Genomic DNA, 17,113 nt, shown 5'->3' on the forward strand with positions numbered 1-17,113 from the left:
GCCTAGCCAGCATTGAACACTACCTTTCCCAATGTGTGCCCGACTCCAAACTTACCACCTCATTTTGGTTACTATGACCAATTATGTCCTCACTCATGATTACTTCTCCTTTAAAGGTATCAGCTACAAACAAATCTGTGATACAGCCATGGTCACCTTCATAGCACCATCCTATCCAGACCTATTCATGGGCCAGAGGAATCCTTCCTGAAATCCACATTCCTCCAGAACCTCAACACCTTCTCCCCCATTTGTTTCTTCTGGATCTCCTCAGCCTAACAAGCTACCTTCCTCAATATCACCCTCTACCATAAGGATGCCTACATTGATATCAAAGGCAGGGCCACCTGTCAAGGCAGCCATGTGATTTACCACATTTTACATGGGAATGGCAACTAACAAGATTTCTGTCCTCATGAACAGCCACCACTAAACTGCAGCCAAGAAATAACTGGACTACCCATATACTGAATATGCTGCACAACACAACGTTCTTCAGTTTAATACTGCTTTACAGCCTGTGCCATCTGGATTCTTCCTAGCAATTATCAGTTTTTCTGAGTTGCACAAGTGGGAACTCTCCATGCAACATATCCATCATTCCTATAATCTGCCTGTCCTCAGTCTTCACTACCTGCCTCTCCAGTTTGGAAGCAAGAGTTTGCAAAAAAGAAAAATGTTGAAGCAGTCATCCCAGCAGTGCTTGAGGGAAAAGGATGAAGCCAGGTGTGGATTGTTTACCATGTTAGTCAAATGATGCCTGTTGCTTGGGTTCTGAATCATACTTGGTTTCTTTTCACAAATGGCAGAGAAGCTGTAACATTTTTTGTATAATTGACTGTAGGCATCTAGCTGTGAGCCAAGTAGAAAGCCTGAATCGGTGCCTTCAGAAATTCTGTGAGAACATGGATTGTGACTCTCTAATCTGTGAAATGCAAACAATGGATTTATACAATAGGTTACTCTAATCATTGCTATAGATAGCTCCTAAATACACTATCTGATCAAAAGAATCCAGATAGATACTAGTGGATGTTAATAAGGGGTGAGTCCACCCTTCACCTTTGTGATGGCTTGAATGCTGCTGGGGATGCTTTCGATGACGTATCTGAATGTCTGAGGAGGAATGACAGCCCATTATACCGCAGGAGCAAAAACCAGAGAAGGTAGTGGTGTATGAGGCTAGTGTGTGGAGCAAAGTCAACATATGGCCCGTGCTGCGCCACTACTGTACACAGTACACAGTGCTAATATGTGTTCATATTCTTCTGCATTTAATGCTCACTTAAGAATAATAAAGGTACTACAACACCACTGCCTCTTTACTTACTGCTATTATCAGCTTACTGCTGGCACTGCACATGGTGGCTGCTTGACAACTGTAGCCCATTCTTTTTATATACTTGCATACAGTCATTGTGCTAGCTGGACCTGTGGCAGCTGTTTGGAACTCATGGGTGATTTCTTCTGCTGATTTCATATGATTTTTTACAACCACACTTCTCAGTACTCAACAGTCCCTGTCATCAGTGCATGAGGTGAGCTGGTCTTGACTTAGATTTGATTGTACCTTAACATTTCCACTTCGCAGTCACATCACCAACATTTGATTTGTGCAGTTTTTGAAGGGTTGAAATATCTGTGTTGGATTTGTCTCAGGTGACATGTACTTAATTGACCCATTTTGCTGCTACTTGCTTCTGTACTAACAACACAATATTCCCTTCTACCTTTTATAATGTTGGGTCGACCTGCCATGACATCTAGCGGTCAATTCCACTTTAATTAGGGGCATTCAAATGTCTCAGATCATCAAGATCATCAATTGTCAAGATAAGAAAATGGGTAAGAATATCAAAATATTAGTGATAAAGTGTAAAAGTATGTTGGTAGTCTGAAAAGAAAGAAATGACTCATCTCATTGAAACTATCTTATTTTTCAATGTAGTCTATGTGCACACTAATGTACTTGGTCTAGTGATGTTTCAATGCCATGAGCCGATCTTGGAAATTAGACTCCTCCAGCAAATGAGGTGAACAAAGGGAGAAGTGGCAGTATTTAGTTTCTTAGTTCATATATTTTTGCCATGGAAATGACACTTGTGTGTGGCCACACATTGTCTTATTGAAAAATTACTTTCTTCCTTACCAAACCTGTCCATTGTTCACATCTCTCTTCCTGTAGTTGGTCCACAAAATTGACACTGTGATCTTTCTGGTCAACTATATTGTCTTTGCTTGCTTTGGTTATGGTGAATCAACATATTTCCACTGATTTGGTTGTGGTTTTATCTCTGGAGTATAGTAGTGGACTCAAGTTTCATCTGTAGTCACGTACTGGTGCAAAAAACCTTGCTGGTTGCTCTGAAAACAGGTCAGAATTGTTCAAACATTATCATTCTGATGCATTTCTCATGTCATGTCATGGATGCATCTAGCAGATAATTTTCTCATATTAAATTCCACTGTTAAAATGTGATAAGCTTTTCAGATAACAGCCCTACAGCTTCTGCAGTTTCTCGCACTTTCAGTCAATGAACCTCTATGACAATTTTATGCACTAATGCAATAAATTCTGAGGTAGTGGCACATCTTGCCTGACCACTACACTGATTAGAATTTAACTGTCCAGACCAAATTTAAACTCGTTTGTGTACATGGCAGCAGTTGAATATGAAGTATCAGTGTCTCCTGATGTGCTCTAAAAATTGACTTGAATTTCCTTTGCTTTCATACCTTTCTTTGCAAAGTACTTAACCAGTGCTTGTATCTTTTTTTTTTCATCTCAGCAATTCAGTGTATGAGAACAACAATGGAGAGACATATGCATCAGAGTTCTCTAGCCAGACAATTGACACACCATAAGTTTACTCAGAAAGAATGAGCTTTATGCAAGAACCTCATTGCACTAATGCTATTATCTGGTGGTGATTGTGGAAACTTTTGAAACTGCTCTTGAATTTGTGAAAAAGTGCAAGAGTCTGAAGAGCAATGAAGAACTGTTGTGGCTCACATAGTACTCAGTAACAGGTGTTGTCTGCAGATAGTAATAGAATCTTGAGAGCAAACCTAAGTGCGTATTGGAAAGTTAAATTCTGTGGAAGTTAAATTAACAGAGGTTAAAATGGAATGACTCAACATATGGCGGAGATGCTGAGTTGCTGATAGGCGCAACAATAGGACCATCAGAAAGTAAACTATCGGCCAACAAGGCCTTCATCGGAAACAGAAACACACACGCACACATCCATGCACACGCACACTCACGCAAACACAACTCACACTCGCATGATTACAGCCTCTGGATGCTGAGTGTGAGGTATCTAAATGTTTTGCTGCTCATGAGTATTTATGAGAAACACAGAAAGTCACACTTCCTTGCAGACATTTTCAAACCATATTAATACTGGGGACTAGGAATCATCGTAAAATAATGAATCTGAATCCATGTTAGTCAGGGTTAAAGGTATTGACAATTGTAAAAAAATTAAACTTATGGGTGATCTCACCCATTACTATAGAAATTAAATAAATTAATCCCTTTCGTTTATCTTTATCAAAAAACTACAAATTGTTTACTTTATTAATGAGCACATAGCATTAGCCACATGGGATTTTCTCCATGTGAACATTGACTTCAGTGATTACGCAACTGCTTATTGCTCTGTGTTTAAAAACAGACACCTGAACGCGCATGCTGCTAGAGTGAATACAGCTTGCATAAGGGATAACACCCAGACACTGGACTTAGAAAATTTCTGATCCACAGCGTCAATCAAGGACGTGTAGGTGTACATCAAGAACCAGGGGCTCAAAGATGCAACAGTTTTGTCTATATAAGTAATCATTTTGTTAAGAAGGTGTTAGTCTTTGTACAGCCGCTCGAGCAACAGCATTGGACCACTTACACAGAAGATGCCACTATATTATAGGAGGAGAAGGCGTACCTGCCTTACAGTCTATAAAGCAATAGACAATATTTCTATTAATACTGAGAACTATGTAGGTGCACAAGTCATCCTTCATGGTCCATCAGTGTTCTGTGGTGGAAGTTGGAACTTTACCCCTAGCAACAATGATACCATGCATCTGCATGTTGTACCTATTATCTGTCTCATGGGCTGGTACTAAGACTGTAAATCAAGCAAGTTTTCTATAGAGGATGAAACAAATAAAATTACACAAACAGGACTGCAGAATGTATCAGATACTGAAGATGTAATTGCCATATTCTGCCTCTTTAATAATAATTGAACAGTACAGCTCATCTGCAAAATGAATCTTCATTATAATTATATCACATTTTTCATGCCTGGTAATTTCTTTTAAATTGTAACACTATTTATGATAGAGAGATACAAGCTCTTTTTTTTTTTCAAATTGAGTACTGTACCAATTGCAATAAAATAAGTAATAAATAATGTTGAAGTATGTTAGTAAGAGTTACAGAATTTTTTATAGGTTTCTAAGAAAGGATTTAAGTTACAGATTTTTCATAATTTTGCAAAATTAATACAAAGAACATGCATTAGAAAAGTAAAGACTTTTATATGTACAACAGCAGATGAAGAATCTTGTGTTCTGTAAACTTGTTCATGAGATTAAGAGAGGAACTGCAGTATTTGTTGCCTTCTTTCTTTGTAGAGTGAGCTTATTTGCCATCAGAATTAACATGATAATATGAAATTGGATAGACGAAACATCTACTGATCTAGTGGCAGTAGGGGAACACACATACAAAGGAATTAAAATTTTCAAGCCTTTGGAGCCAGTGGCTCCTTCTGGCAGAAGGACTGAAGGGAAGGGAAGGGGTGTGAAGGAAAAGGACTGGTGAGGTGTAAGAAATGGGGGGAAATGAAATGAGCATATGGCATCATCTGCCAGGAGGCCCCATTCAGGGAAGTTCAGCCGCCAAATGCAAGTCTTATTTCAGTTGACACCACATTGGGCGATTTGTGCACTGGTGATGAGGAATAAATTATGATGATGAGGACAACACAACACCTAGTCCACGAAAAGATAAAATCTCTAACCCGGCCGGGAATCAAACCCGGGCCCACTTGCATGGGAGGCGAGCATGTTGCCACCCAGATAAGCAGGCGGACAGAAATGGGGGAGAGTTCAGAAAAGTGGTCCAGAACCCTAGGCCAGGGAGACCTACCAAATGGGATGAGAAGGAAAGACTGCAACCTGACAAGATTTGAAAACCTGAAAGTGTAAAGATGGCAGATAAGGTAATATGCAAGACAGAGTTCACTGCAAAAGCATCGTGCACAAAATCATAAGAAAAGACAGCAAAGTGGATTATATGTGATGAAGGTAGGAGGGACAAGGGGTGTGAGGAAAAAATAGACAGGCCTGAAAATGAAAGAAATACAAAACTAAAAGGAATTGCAGAAAGGAGGATTAGTTACTGTGAAGAAATGCTGAGCCTGCAGAAATTAATGTAAATTAAGTCCAGGTGGTTGGTTAGAATGAAGGACATATTGCAATGCTAGACTTCACTTCAAAAAGCTATCCCATCTTCTCCTAAACTACCTAAACAGTGGTATTTCTGTTCCTGTAGACTTTCCTGAACTCTTCTCATTTCTTAAACCTCACCAGTCCTTTTCACTCACACCTCTTCCCCTTCAATCCTTTTGCCAGAGGAAGGAGCCACTGGCTCCGAAAGCTTGAAGATTTTAATAGCTTTATATGTTTGTTGTTCTGCCACTACTTGGAGAGTAGATTTTTTTATCTATCCAATTAGATTATACTTTCAAAAAATTGTTATTTTTGTTGAACTCACGTGATACATCAACAATTGCACTCTATGAACAAACTGTTAGGTTAGGTAGCATGTTAGGATAAATGGGCTCGTCTTTGACATTAATAAAGGAGCTGTCCTGCAAGCAATTCTTGCAGATTATTTCAATCACACTGTAACTCCCAATTGTTAGTAACATATAGGGATCTGAAAAACTATGACAATGCAGGTGTTAAGGAATTGATCTGTTTGACTGAAATGAAGGAAAACCATGAATGTAATTGTATATGTTAATTAAAATCCAACTTTTATGCTATTAATATCATGTAACAACCAATGAAATCCTATATTTTATTATATAATTTTACATTTTTCCACTGGATAGACATTGCATGTGCTCACTGTTAGACAGCTTCTTGTTTATTTGACAGTGTGGAAGCCAAATAAAATAAATTTCCATTGAAGCATTAAAATAATTTCTTATAATTCTAATTATAACATCACAGGTTTCTGTATGTAGCTAGTGATTACAGTTATGATGGCAATAATACACTTTATAAGAGGTGTCAGTCTTAATCTCTGGAGGAAATTTTATTTTAAGATGGTGCTAAAAGATAAATTACTCACTTTCTCCTGTCATTAAGAAAGCTATGGGAAGAATGGTGCTGCAAGAACAATGCATGTTGTGTATTGCTGAAAATCTTGGTGCACCGAAGTTACCATCATCAGTATTTAATTATTTTCTGTGTCAGTGATCATAATGGGAAAATATGATGGTGGATCAGCTCCATCAAACCATGTAAATGCCATTATAATTTGGAAGAAACTCCAGTGAGCAGTGTAGAAAAATATTATTGCTCCTAGTAAATGACTGCATTTAATTAGTGCACTAAGAGAGAGAGAGAGAGAGAGAGAAAACTTTGAATTGCAAATTTCCAAATAAAATGACTTAGAGGTTACTCATTCTTGCTTAAAAGTTAACTTTTTTCATACTTTCTTTTCAAATAATATGGTACTGAGACTGCTTTCAGTTTTTTTTTTCACACTTCAATTTATAAATAACTTTTATTTAGTAATTGATGACAAAGTAATGTGATCTACTGTAGAAATATTTTCTGTTAATTAACTGTGATCTATGTGGAACCTTGTTTTGTTTGGCATCCGTTCAACATCATAGCTTACTTTGATTTATTATAAAATGCATGTTTCATAGCGAGAATGTATTGTGCCTCTTTAGTGCTTTCAATTGTTTGAATTTTTCTGGAATTAGTTGGAAGTTCTGTGTGGATTCTTTATTACTGAAATTACTTTGAATAAAATGTAGTCACAAATAATTAGCTAATGTTTCTGGCTGTTCATACAAGTTCAGTGGTGGCATTATGTGTCAAGTGAGTATTTAAAGAAGCTCCAAGTGCAAAGAAAATTTTGTCATTCCCTCCTGAAAATTGTATTTCATGGACAAAACATCTAAAATAATTTTTTCTACTTTCTCATTTAATTTCATTGTGTTCAACAATAGAAATTGTCCAGAGATGATGCTGTTAAAATGTTTTTTAACGGTAGTTTCATTGTGGAAATTATTGGAAACTGCTTAATAATGTATTGAATATTGCATAATATTTAACTAATGTATTTATATACAGCAGGCATAAATGCGAACAGAGAGAAAGAGAACATTATTAAACAGGAATGCATGCCATATTATAGGTTTTTCCTGCCAACCAACATTTAAAATCAAATTAAAACATTTCACATCATTACAAAATGCCATATTCATAATGTATGGAACAAGTATTAATTTAATGTGATGTAATATAATTAAATGTCTTTGTGTCCCACCAGAATACATACATATCTTTTTTGTTGAATTCATATTGCTTAGATTTTGCCATCTTCATCCTTTCTGTAGGCCAATTCTGTCTTCAAATATTTAACTTTCATCTTCATTTTTTCTCAATATTTTATTTCTTACTTCTCAGTTTGTTCATTTGTGGTGCTTACCTGTTCCCTCAAATTGCCATTATATTGGAGCAGGTTTCACTGACTGATGATTTTGCAATCTCTGTTAAGTAAAATACTACTTCTTAAAGATGCTGCAAAAACTATATTATTTTGAATGAAATCTATTACTTCAATTTACATTTTGCTTCAAATTTTATGCTTGTTGCTGCAGCCTTCCCCATAGATACTACCTGTACATCACAACCTTCCTAGAACAAAAAATTAAAAAAATAAAAATAAATAAAATGAAATACAAAAATACTAATTTGGGTTCCATTTCCATGACCTTCTCCAGTTACTTCTTTCTTGTGTCATATGGAGAACAATTCAGTTTGGAAAGGCTGCAGCTGTTCCATGTGTTAACTGTAGAATGATTATCTGAAGGCAAGTAAAATAGAACTTAGGAAGAATACACAGCAAGCAGTTTTTATAAGAGGATTGGGGGGGGGGGGGGGGGGATAGACATGGCGGAGAGGTTATTAAAGACTGGTGTCTAATGAGAATTTATGAAGCTAGGTGTAAGCATATGGAGTAGCTAGGAGAGGCTGTTGCTTTTCAGTAAATAAGTTCATCTATTTTTCTTCTGTAACATCCTTCAATCACCTATCGCAAGTTTGTAGTTAAGGATGAAAATAACACAACTTTGTTTTGTTCCACTAATTATTGTATCTTTACTGACTGATACTCTTAGGTTTAGAACAGTTATTGCCTATTGTGTTGTCTACATTCATTTTCATAAATTCACTTGCTTGCTACTTTAAAATATTTTGAAATGAATCCATGCATACAATGCAATTCATAAGGAAATGCATTAATGAAAAAGTGTGTTTGATAGCTCAAGAGCATATATGAAAAGCAGTCACATATTTTAAATCTAACATGTGTAAATGTATTTGTAGCAGCATTTAAAAATGTTATGAAATACATGTCTACCATGATAAAATGACAATTACAATTACTTTTCTGTCTTCAACTGATGAAGCTTACATTAGCATGGAGACAGCTACAGAAATAACATGATTTATTAAAATGGATGCTGACTTAGATAAGTTAAAACAAATCATTAGAAATAACAAGAAGTGAACAATGGATAAGAGAAGACCTGAAATAATAAAAATAAATAATATTTGCAAAACAAATTTGGTTTATCATGGTAGTTATGCAAAAATATTTTTCTACAAAAAAAGAAAATCTCTTTTTATTATTATTATTATTGTAGGACATTTAGTCATTGACACACACACACACAAACAAGACTGAAAACTTCATTAGGTCAAAAAATAAAATGTGTGTCTGTCAATGACTCAGTGCCTTTACTATTCAGCAAGTTGTTACCTTTGCTCCTAAATTATTTACATTCTGCCAGAATTTTAATTTAGTGGCTTCCTCACATCCCATGCATTTTGGATCTCCCTTCTCCGACCCCCTCCACCTCCACAGTATTAGAGTTCTGGACTACAAAGATAAGAGTTACCTGTGCGACACACCCTTTGTTCCTTTAATCCTTCTTGCCACCTATCTCCACTAACCCACTGCACCCACATCCTCTATCAAATAGTTTCCACTTCTTCTGTCCTGCACACCTCCCAATCCATTCATCCTTGTCATTGTCATCAGACTACAGTCTAACTCACCAGCTCTGGTGTCTGTGTGTTGCATCCCCATCCTGTACACCTGCCACCTTGTCTTGCCACATTCATTTTCTTCACACCACTACTGCCTCTTACTGATCTTCTGGTCACCCCTCCCCAATTTGCTCCTGCCTCATTTCACCCTCTAATGTGTGTGTGTGTGGCATGTGTGTGTGTGCACATGGGCATGCGTGTGTGTGTGTGTGTGTGTGTGTGTGTGTGTGTGTGTGTGTGTGTGTGTGTGTGCATGTATAGGTGCATCCGCAAACCTGTGCACACACACACATATTTTTGTGTCCTCTAGCTCTTTAAATGGTTCATACAAAAGCTAGCAAACTTCTAATTTTTTAATTATTTTTTTTTTTAATGTGCCTGTCATAAACTCTATGCTTCTACTATTCAGTGAGTTCTCTCTTTTACTCCTAAGTTACACAACATTTATTTATATAGTGTATTAACTGCCATTCTTTGAGCAGTGCACAGATTATCTGCATATAATCATGCATTTTTTAAATAATTTTCTATCAGAGTGACCTCCCTGAACACAACTGAGTCATACAGAAACAGCCTCAGAAAATTGCAAACACTGCCTGCCATACACACATTTTTTTCATTAATTAGGGTATATTTAGTTCCATACATCACAGTTAAGGTTAAGGAGTTCACTATTGTGGATACAGTTGATTAGATTCTTTGGTATTAGTTATTGTTTAAGCGAAAATGTGAAACACTTTGTTGACACAGCTAATTGAAAGGGACAAACAATTTTTGTCATTTTTGCACAATGATCTTGATCTGATATCATCTAAATATTGTCAAAAACCACTGAGATATGGAAAAGTGAGCACTGGACTCTGATTAGTGGATGAGTTTGCTTTATTTAATTGTTGTCCTTAGCCCATTGCTATAATGTGAAACATCAAGAGGGTGGTACAATCACTAGAGAAGCAGTCAATTCTTCTTACCAGGAAATTTTCAGTGGAGTTTATTACCTGTTCTTATATCTGTACTTATTTATTTTAATAGGTCACAGAGTGTATCACAGATTTTCTGAAAGTGGGGAACTTTGCACATGTCTGAGCTCTCTTGCTTTGTATATCGTAAACAGATGTAACACATGGCATGATGAAGGCCAGTTACAAAAATGACCAAAATGTTGTTTTGTCACTTTAGAGCAAGTTGAGTTTCATATGACTAGTGCTCAGCAAATCCACACTGATTATTACAAAGAAGTTGGTAAGTTAGCAAAAGTTCCATCATGTATGAGCACAAAATATGTTTTGTAAATGAAGGCTATGATACCTCCTAAACTGTCTTATTTATCAAGTGAGAGAGGGTTTGAAAATTGTTTTTGTTTTCAAACCATTTGATACACCCACTGTTTTTATTTCCAGTGTCTCAGCTAGCCTGGCCAGGGCCATAAATACAGAGGAGTCACATATTATATTATAAATACTTCTATAGTTCACATGCTATGTGTACTAAACAACTGACATTCTACTTTTGGGATATTTGTTTTATTATCTTTATTTGTTTAAATGAAGAGAGAGATTCTGTTAACCATAATTAAGAATGTTGCACCATGTTGCATGAGAAAAAGATCTGTAACATCTATAGAATTAGTGACAAATTGAATAAATATGCCAATACAGGCTCATCTAATTCACTGTCATCAAAATCATTGCCATTCTCATTTTCACATTGACATCCCTCTAAAAGCTCTACAATCTCTTTTTCACCAAGGACTGTGCATGAAAAAACTAGCCATTTCAAACCTACTAACTTGTACATAATAATTATAACCTTTCTCTCAACACAAATGCTACAGTTTGACACCATGTTAACACAGGCTTCCCTAAACAGCAGTATTATACAGCATTGATGCCTAGTACAGTTAGATTTGGGAATGTAGCATGCAAGAACTATGAAAAATCATGTGAAATGAAGCCTGACATCAGAGTGAAAACAAAATTTGTAATGTTGAGCACTACCTTTCATTGGACTGGAAAGGGTTAATTTATGTAACTAACTGACACCACTGAGACAGATCTGAAGCTGCTAACTTTATGAATTGGTAGCAATAACCGTAATATTGATTTTTAACCATCATTATGGAAACCAGCACCACTCCTTCATATAACATGTTATAGGTATGCTCACACTCGAAAATAATGGTGGAATTCCTACATTTAATGATTTTTCAGATCGTGATTCCCAGCTGTTAATCTTAATATTATGCTGCTTCATTTAAAAATAACAGTTAATGATAAACTACATGGGGAATAAATGAAAAGCAGCCATCCAATTCAAGGATCGTTTGAGAAATACAGACTGTAGAAACATACACAGTTCACTAGGAATACATTAAAAATGTATTGTTGCTACAAAATTTTTGTTGTTCAAACCTGATGATCAAGCATATTAAGCCCATCTCTGTAGCTCAGTGGTCAACATGTGTGAGTGCCATATGGAGGACCTGGATTTGATTCTCTGTGCTGCCAGGGACTTCTCCTAGAACAGAGACCATGCAACCGTGTGATGCCAACAGAGAAGCTGCGTGAATGAAAAATATTGATTCCAAGGTCTTGAAAGCAGGCAACAGCCAGGAGAGTGATGTGCTGACCACATGCCCCTCCTTACCACTGCCTCTGATAGCAACAGCTATTCAGCATCATGTGGTCCTCTGGACCTGATTATGGAGGCTTTTTTTCCCCCAGACTTATTGATCTCTGAATTACTGGTTTACTGTGTACATCAGTAAGTCTTGCAACACTAAGATAAAAATTTACTTAACACTGAGGAGCACAAGTGATTAAATAGTAAATCAGTTTACATTTATAAAATTGTAAACAAAGATGTGAGAGGACAGGAGTGATATTCCAATTGTCATGAGAACATCCAAGTTTAAATTACTCTTGGATTCCCTGAATCACTTAAGACAATTGCCAGAATTCCTTAGCCCATGGCCCATTTCCTTACCTTTCCTTATCCTGTCTGAACTTTTGTTTCATCTCTAATGATCTCATTGTTGATGGGCTAGTAAATCCTAATATATCCTCCTGTTTTATTTTCACCTTAACAGAAGAGATATTAGCTCCATAGGCTATTAACACATTTTACATTTTAAAATGTAAGGAGATGAAAAGAGAGGGGTAGATGCTACTCACCACGTAGAGGAGGTATTGAGTGACATACACAAGGAAAAAGATTACTAGACATTTCCAGCTGTTAGACTAAGTCCTTCATTAGATGTAGGCAACTCACACACATTCACATAAGCACAACTGATTGACACATGGTGATGGTCATCTCCAGATGCTGAAGCCTGACTGCATCTGTGTCTGAGTTGAGCAGCTTTGGAGGGATGGGGATGGGGATGGGGAGGAGGAGAGGGAGGGAAGGGTATGGCAGAGTTGAATTGGGCTAAGACACTAGTGCTGCCTGTGGGAGTGTGTAGAGTCATGATGGGGACAGGAAAGTGAGCCGCTAGGTACAGCTCTGGGTGGCTGATTTGTGGTGGTGGTGGTAGTGGTGGTTGTGCCTCCCAGTGATACATCCCTCATTCTTGTAATGTCCCAGCCTCAATCTTCATTGGTTCCCCCCCTCCACCTGCATATCCCCTTCGCTGCCCCTGCTTCAGCCCTACACATGCTTTCTATCCTGCCAGAGCATGTGCATAGTCCTGTCCCCTTCTGTATTCTCCCATTTGCCCCCAGCCCCCAAACACAGCCTCTTGTACTGTGTGTAGCACACTGTCCTGTCCCCACCACATCCTTGCATGCTCCTGCACACAGCACTATCATCTTCCCCAACCCTGCCCTGCTATTATCCCCCCCCCCCCCCCCCCACACACACCTCCTCTGTACTTCTGCTACCAACCATGCCAAAGTTTCTCACCTCAGACATTGTCACAGTTGGGTGGAACTCACATACTGGAGGACACTGTTGTCTCCAGATGTCACCTGGAGGCAACAGTGTCTGTATGAGAGTTGTGCTTGTGTGAATGTTTGAAAGTACAAAGAGAGTCATTGATATTGCACATTGTAACTTTCAATAAGTTACAAATTGCCTTCTGCAAATCAAAGAGTGCTTATAATATTTGCAAGTGACAGTAGATGAGTGTAGACAAAAGGGAGAAAAAATTTTTGTTACAGAATGGAGAGATTTTATCTTTGGTAACCTTCATAATAACAGACCTGTTAGCAATATCTCTTACTGTTGGCTTTGAAGGAGCAGTAACTTAATACTGGAACTATTACACTGAAGATATGGTACTATTTCAAGTGGCCTCAAATGTAATTTCATCACAGCTGCAATAGACTCTCCCCAAACTGTTATTTGTTCTCATATGCTTTCCCCATGTGTGATTTATGCCAGCTTAATGACATCTAGTACCTGGTCCATGTCATGTTCTCATTGGTTGCATGTCTTCTTCTTCTTCTTTATATTAATGTGAATAAATAAATAAATAAAAACTTTTTTCTATAGATAAATGAGATCAGAAGAGATGAAACAGTGAAGAAAAAGGTTTTCCTCCTTTCATGTAAAGTCATGATAAAAGATTTTTTAATGTAAATCAACCATTCTTTTAGATAAGTAGTGCAAAAATGAAGAGAAATGATCTCATATTGCTGCTTCTTTTAAAACATGGTTAACAGTGCTCAGTCAGTTCCACAGTATTATTTTTCCCAGTATCAAGATAGTCTTCTAAATTTAAATATATTTTGCCAAATTTAATCTGCAACAGTAGTGTCATTAATATATATCATCTTACTAACTTAACATAAATCTCATCGTACTGATAAAATATTTTTGATTAATATTTGAATACAGGCTCTGCTTCACAAAATTAAAACTACTCCTGTTAGCAATTGAAATAAAAGGGGAAGATGGTGCTGATAGCAAGATATCCATAAATCCACGCGGGGTGAAAATACAAGCAAACACACAAGGATTCTTCATTGCTCAATCAGCTGATGAAGTGAAACGGTAAGTTTTCGTGTGTACATGTAAATTTAGGCTTAATAAAGTCTCATATTATAAACACTGCATATAAATCATATAAATTTGTACTTAACAGATAACAGCAGTATTGGTATAGACTAGTGTAGGAAACATTTAGTAATGGTACCTCTAGAGAGTTGTATTAATTTTATAAGTTGTCAACGATAAATTTAGAACTACTCCTATGCAAAAGGATGACAGTTCTTTCACTTGTGGAATTGATCTTTGTATGATTTCCCTTTGTTGATAACTACCATAATTTATCAAGGACACTAATTAGTTTGTTGACTGCCTGAGATCTCTCTCTATTTCACATCCAACTACTACCCTTCTTGCCACTATTTATACCATGTTACTTTGAACGAATGTTCCTCAGGTACATGGCCTTTCTGCTACTGAACAATACCTTATCCAGGATCACTCTGTTTGCAAGTTCAAGAAATTATTTCTATTCACTCTTGACAGCTTCATAGAGGCTACCTAGATTGTGAGATGAAGAGTTACAAAAAGATCAGTTGTACAACAATGGGGACTAAGATATTCTTTCCTATGGAAAATCCCCTCATACATTCAGATTCATCAATGACATATTTACACCATACACTTATGTAATTAACTAACACACATTATTTACTGAAAATGTAGATACTGGTAGAAGATGATCTTAGGAGAGACCAGTTTTTGATTTGGAGAAATGTGTGAATAGATTAGACAATACAAAGCCTATGACTTTTCTTAGAAGATAGGCTAACATAATAAAGTTTGTAGATTTAAAGGAAATATTTGGCAAAGTTGACTTAAACACTCACTTTCAAATGCTGAATACCTTCAGGGGTAAAATATAGGGAGTATGGAGTATTTAGAAATTATACAGAAATCAGACTCAAGTTACAAGTAAAAGAATCTGAAAGGGAAGCAGTAGTTGTGTGTGCTGATGTGTATTCAATCTGTACATTGCACAAGTGGTAAAGGAAAACAAAAGATAATTTGGAAGGCAAATGAAAGTTCAGGGAGAACAAATAAAAGCTTTTAGGTTTTCCAGTGACATTGAAACTCTGTCAGAGATGGCAAATGACTTTGAAGATAAATTAAATGGAATGGATAGTGTCTTGAAGAAAGATTACACAGGCCAACGAAAAAAAAATTTTAAATACATTTTTTACTTTGATAGCTGATCTTAATAGATTTTTATTAGCTGAATTCAAATCTAGCCTTAGTTTTTTTACCACCCATAGGTCTTGAGCAATATGCTTTTTATTATATAGTATAAAAATCCAATTCTATACAGTAAACCCTGGGAAATTAATGTAATGCTTTGTTATAACATAAGCATGGTTTGTATTTACAGTAAGCTACTTGGAACAATGATGTGTGTTAATAGAGGTTTCACTTGTCAGCTGAAATTGGTTTGTATTTTCTTTCTCCTTTTTTTTTAAAAAAAAAGCTTCTTGTGTAGCTTTTTCTATGATGAGTTGCTTGCTGAACTTCTCTGTGAAGTGACCAACAGTAGTCCCTCATCATGTTGGTGTTCCAGCGACCTTCGTAGTGTTTTTCCATCACTTTAATGTCCTGGTGAAAACACTTTCCTTGCTCCTCACTAATATATGTCATATTGTCCGGGAAGTAATCAGGGTGACTGTTCAAAACGTAAACTTTCAGGCTCATTAAACATCCTAAAGTTTTAAACTTCTTTAAAATTGTAGCTATAATAGAAACATATTCTGGGTCTTTTTCACATCCTAAGAACTTTGTAATAATTTGCTTGAATGATACCCATGCTTTTTTCTTATTTAAGGTCAGTGTTGATTCGAAGTCAACATCAAACATCAATTTTCTAATGTCAGGTCTGACAAAGACACCTTCTTTTAGTTTAGCTTCTGAAAGGTGTGGAAACTTTTCTTTAGGCAAAGTCTTTACAAACTGTTTCATTAGGTTTAACTTCATACGTAGAAGTGGTAGGGATACGTTTTGTGGACCTACAAGGTTTTTGTGTAGAATGTTCTTCTCACTAGGTTTTAAAGACTCCCTCACAGGCCAGTTCTTTCTGCACCAGTGTTGATTTCTAGCCCTACTGTCCCATACACACAAGAAACATGGAAATTTGGTAAAGCCACCTTGCTGACCAAGGAGCATGCCTGTTACTTTTAGATTGCCACATATCATCCAACCATGAACAGAATAGCATATTATTGCATTTAGCACTATTTCTAGGTTTTCATAGCTTTCTTTCATATGTACAGAATGTCCAACAAGTATAGATGCATTCATGTTACCATTGTGTAATAAAACAGCCTTTAAATGAGTTTTGGATGAATCAATAAACAGCCTCCAGTCTTCCTTTTTGTATTCAATAGCAAACTCATTCATCAGACCAGGAATGTCTGAACAGTACACTAAATCACCTTCTTGTTGAAAAAACTTGGAAAATTGCTGCACTCTATTTCTGTACATGTATATGCTGGTTGCAACTGCCAATAAGTTCTTTTCTTTTAATCTAGAGCCAAGCAATTCAGCTTTTCTCTTGTTAAGCCCAGATCCCTGACCAAATCGTTAAGCTTGGTCTGAGTAAACAATTTGGGCTCTAGACTTTCTGTATTACAATGGAATTCATGATCATCTGGTTCATCTAAGTCACATTGTACATCAGAAAATACTTCTGTTGGAACAGAATTTAAATCATCTGGTGGTTCAGGAACCAGCAAATCTACACCATGCCCTACTGGTCAGATGG

General features: G+C 36.6%; 1 protein-coding gene across 1 annotated transcript in view; it reads left to right on the forward strand.

The window, feature by feature from the left end:
• The window catches only part of LOC126462459 (calcium-activated potassium channel slowpoke), a 915,336-nt gene that overhangs the window by 383,154 nt on the left and 515,069 nt on the right, over window positions 1-17,113 (forward strand). The window contains exon 12 of the mRNA XM_050096074.1: window positions 14,212-14,367. Coding sequence (XP_049952031.1) covers window positions 14,212-14,367 — 156 coding nt within the window. The remainder of the gene's footprint in view (window positions 1-14,211; window positions 14,368-17,113) is intronic.

This window comes from Schistocerca serialis, chromosome 1 (assembly GCF_023864345.2).
Source record: "Schistocerca serialis cubense isolate TAMUIC-IGC-003099 chromosome 1, iqSchSeri2.2, whole genome shotgun sequence".
In the NCBI taxonomy this organism is placed as follows: domain Eukaryota; kingdom Metazoa; phylum Arthropoda; class Insecta; order Orthoptera; family Acrididae; genus Schistocerca; species Schistocerca serialis.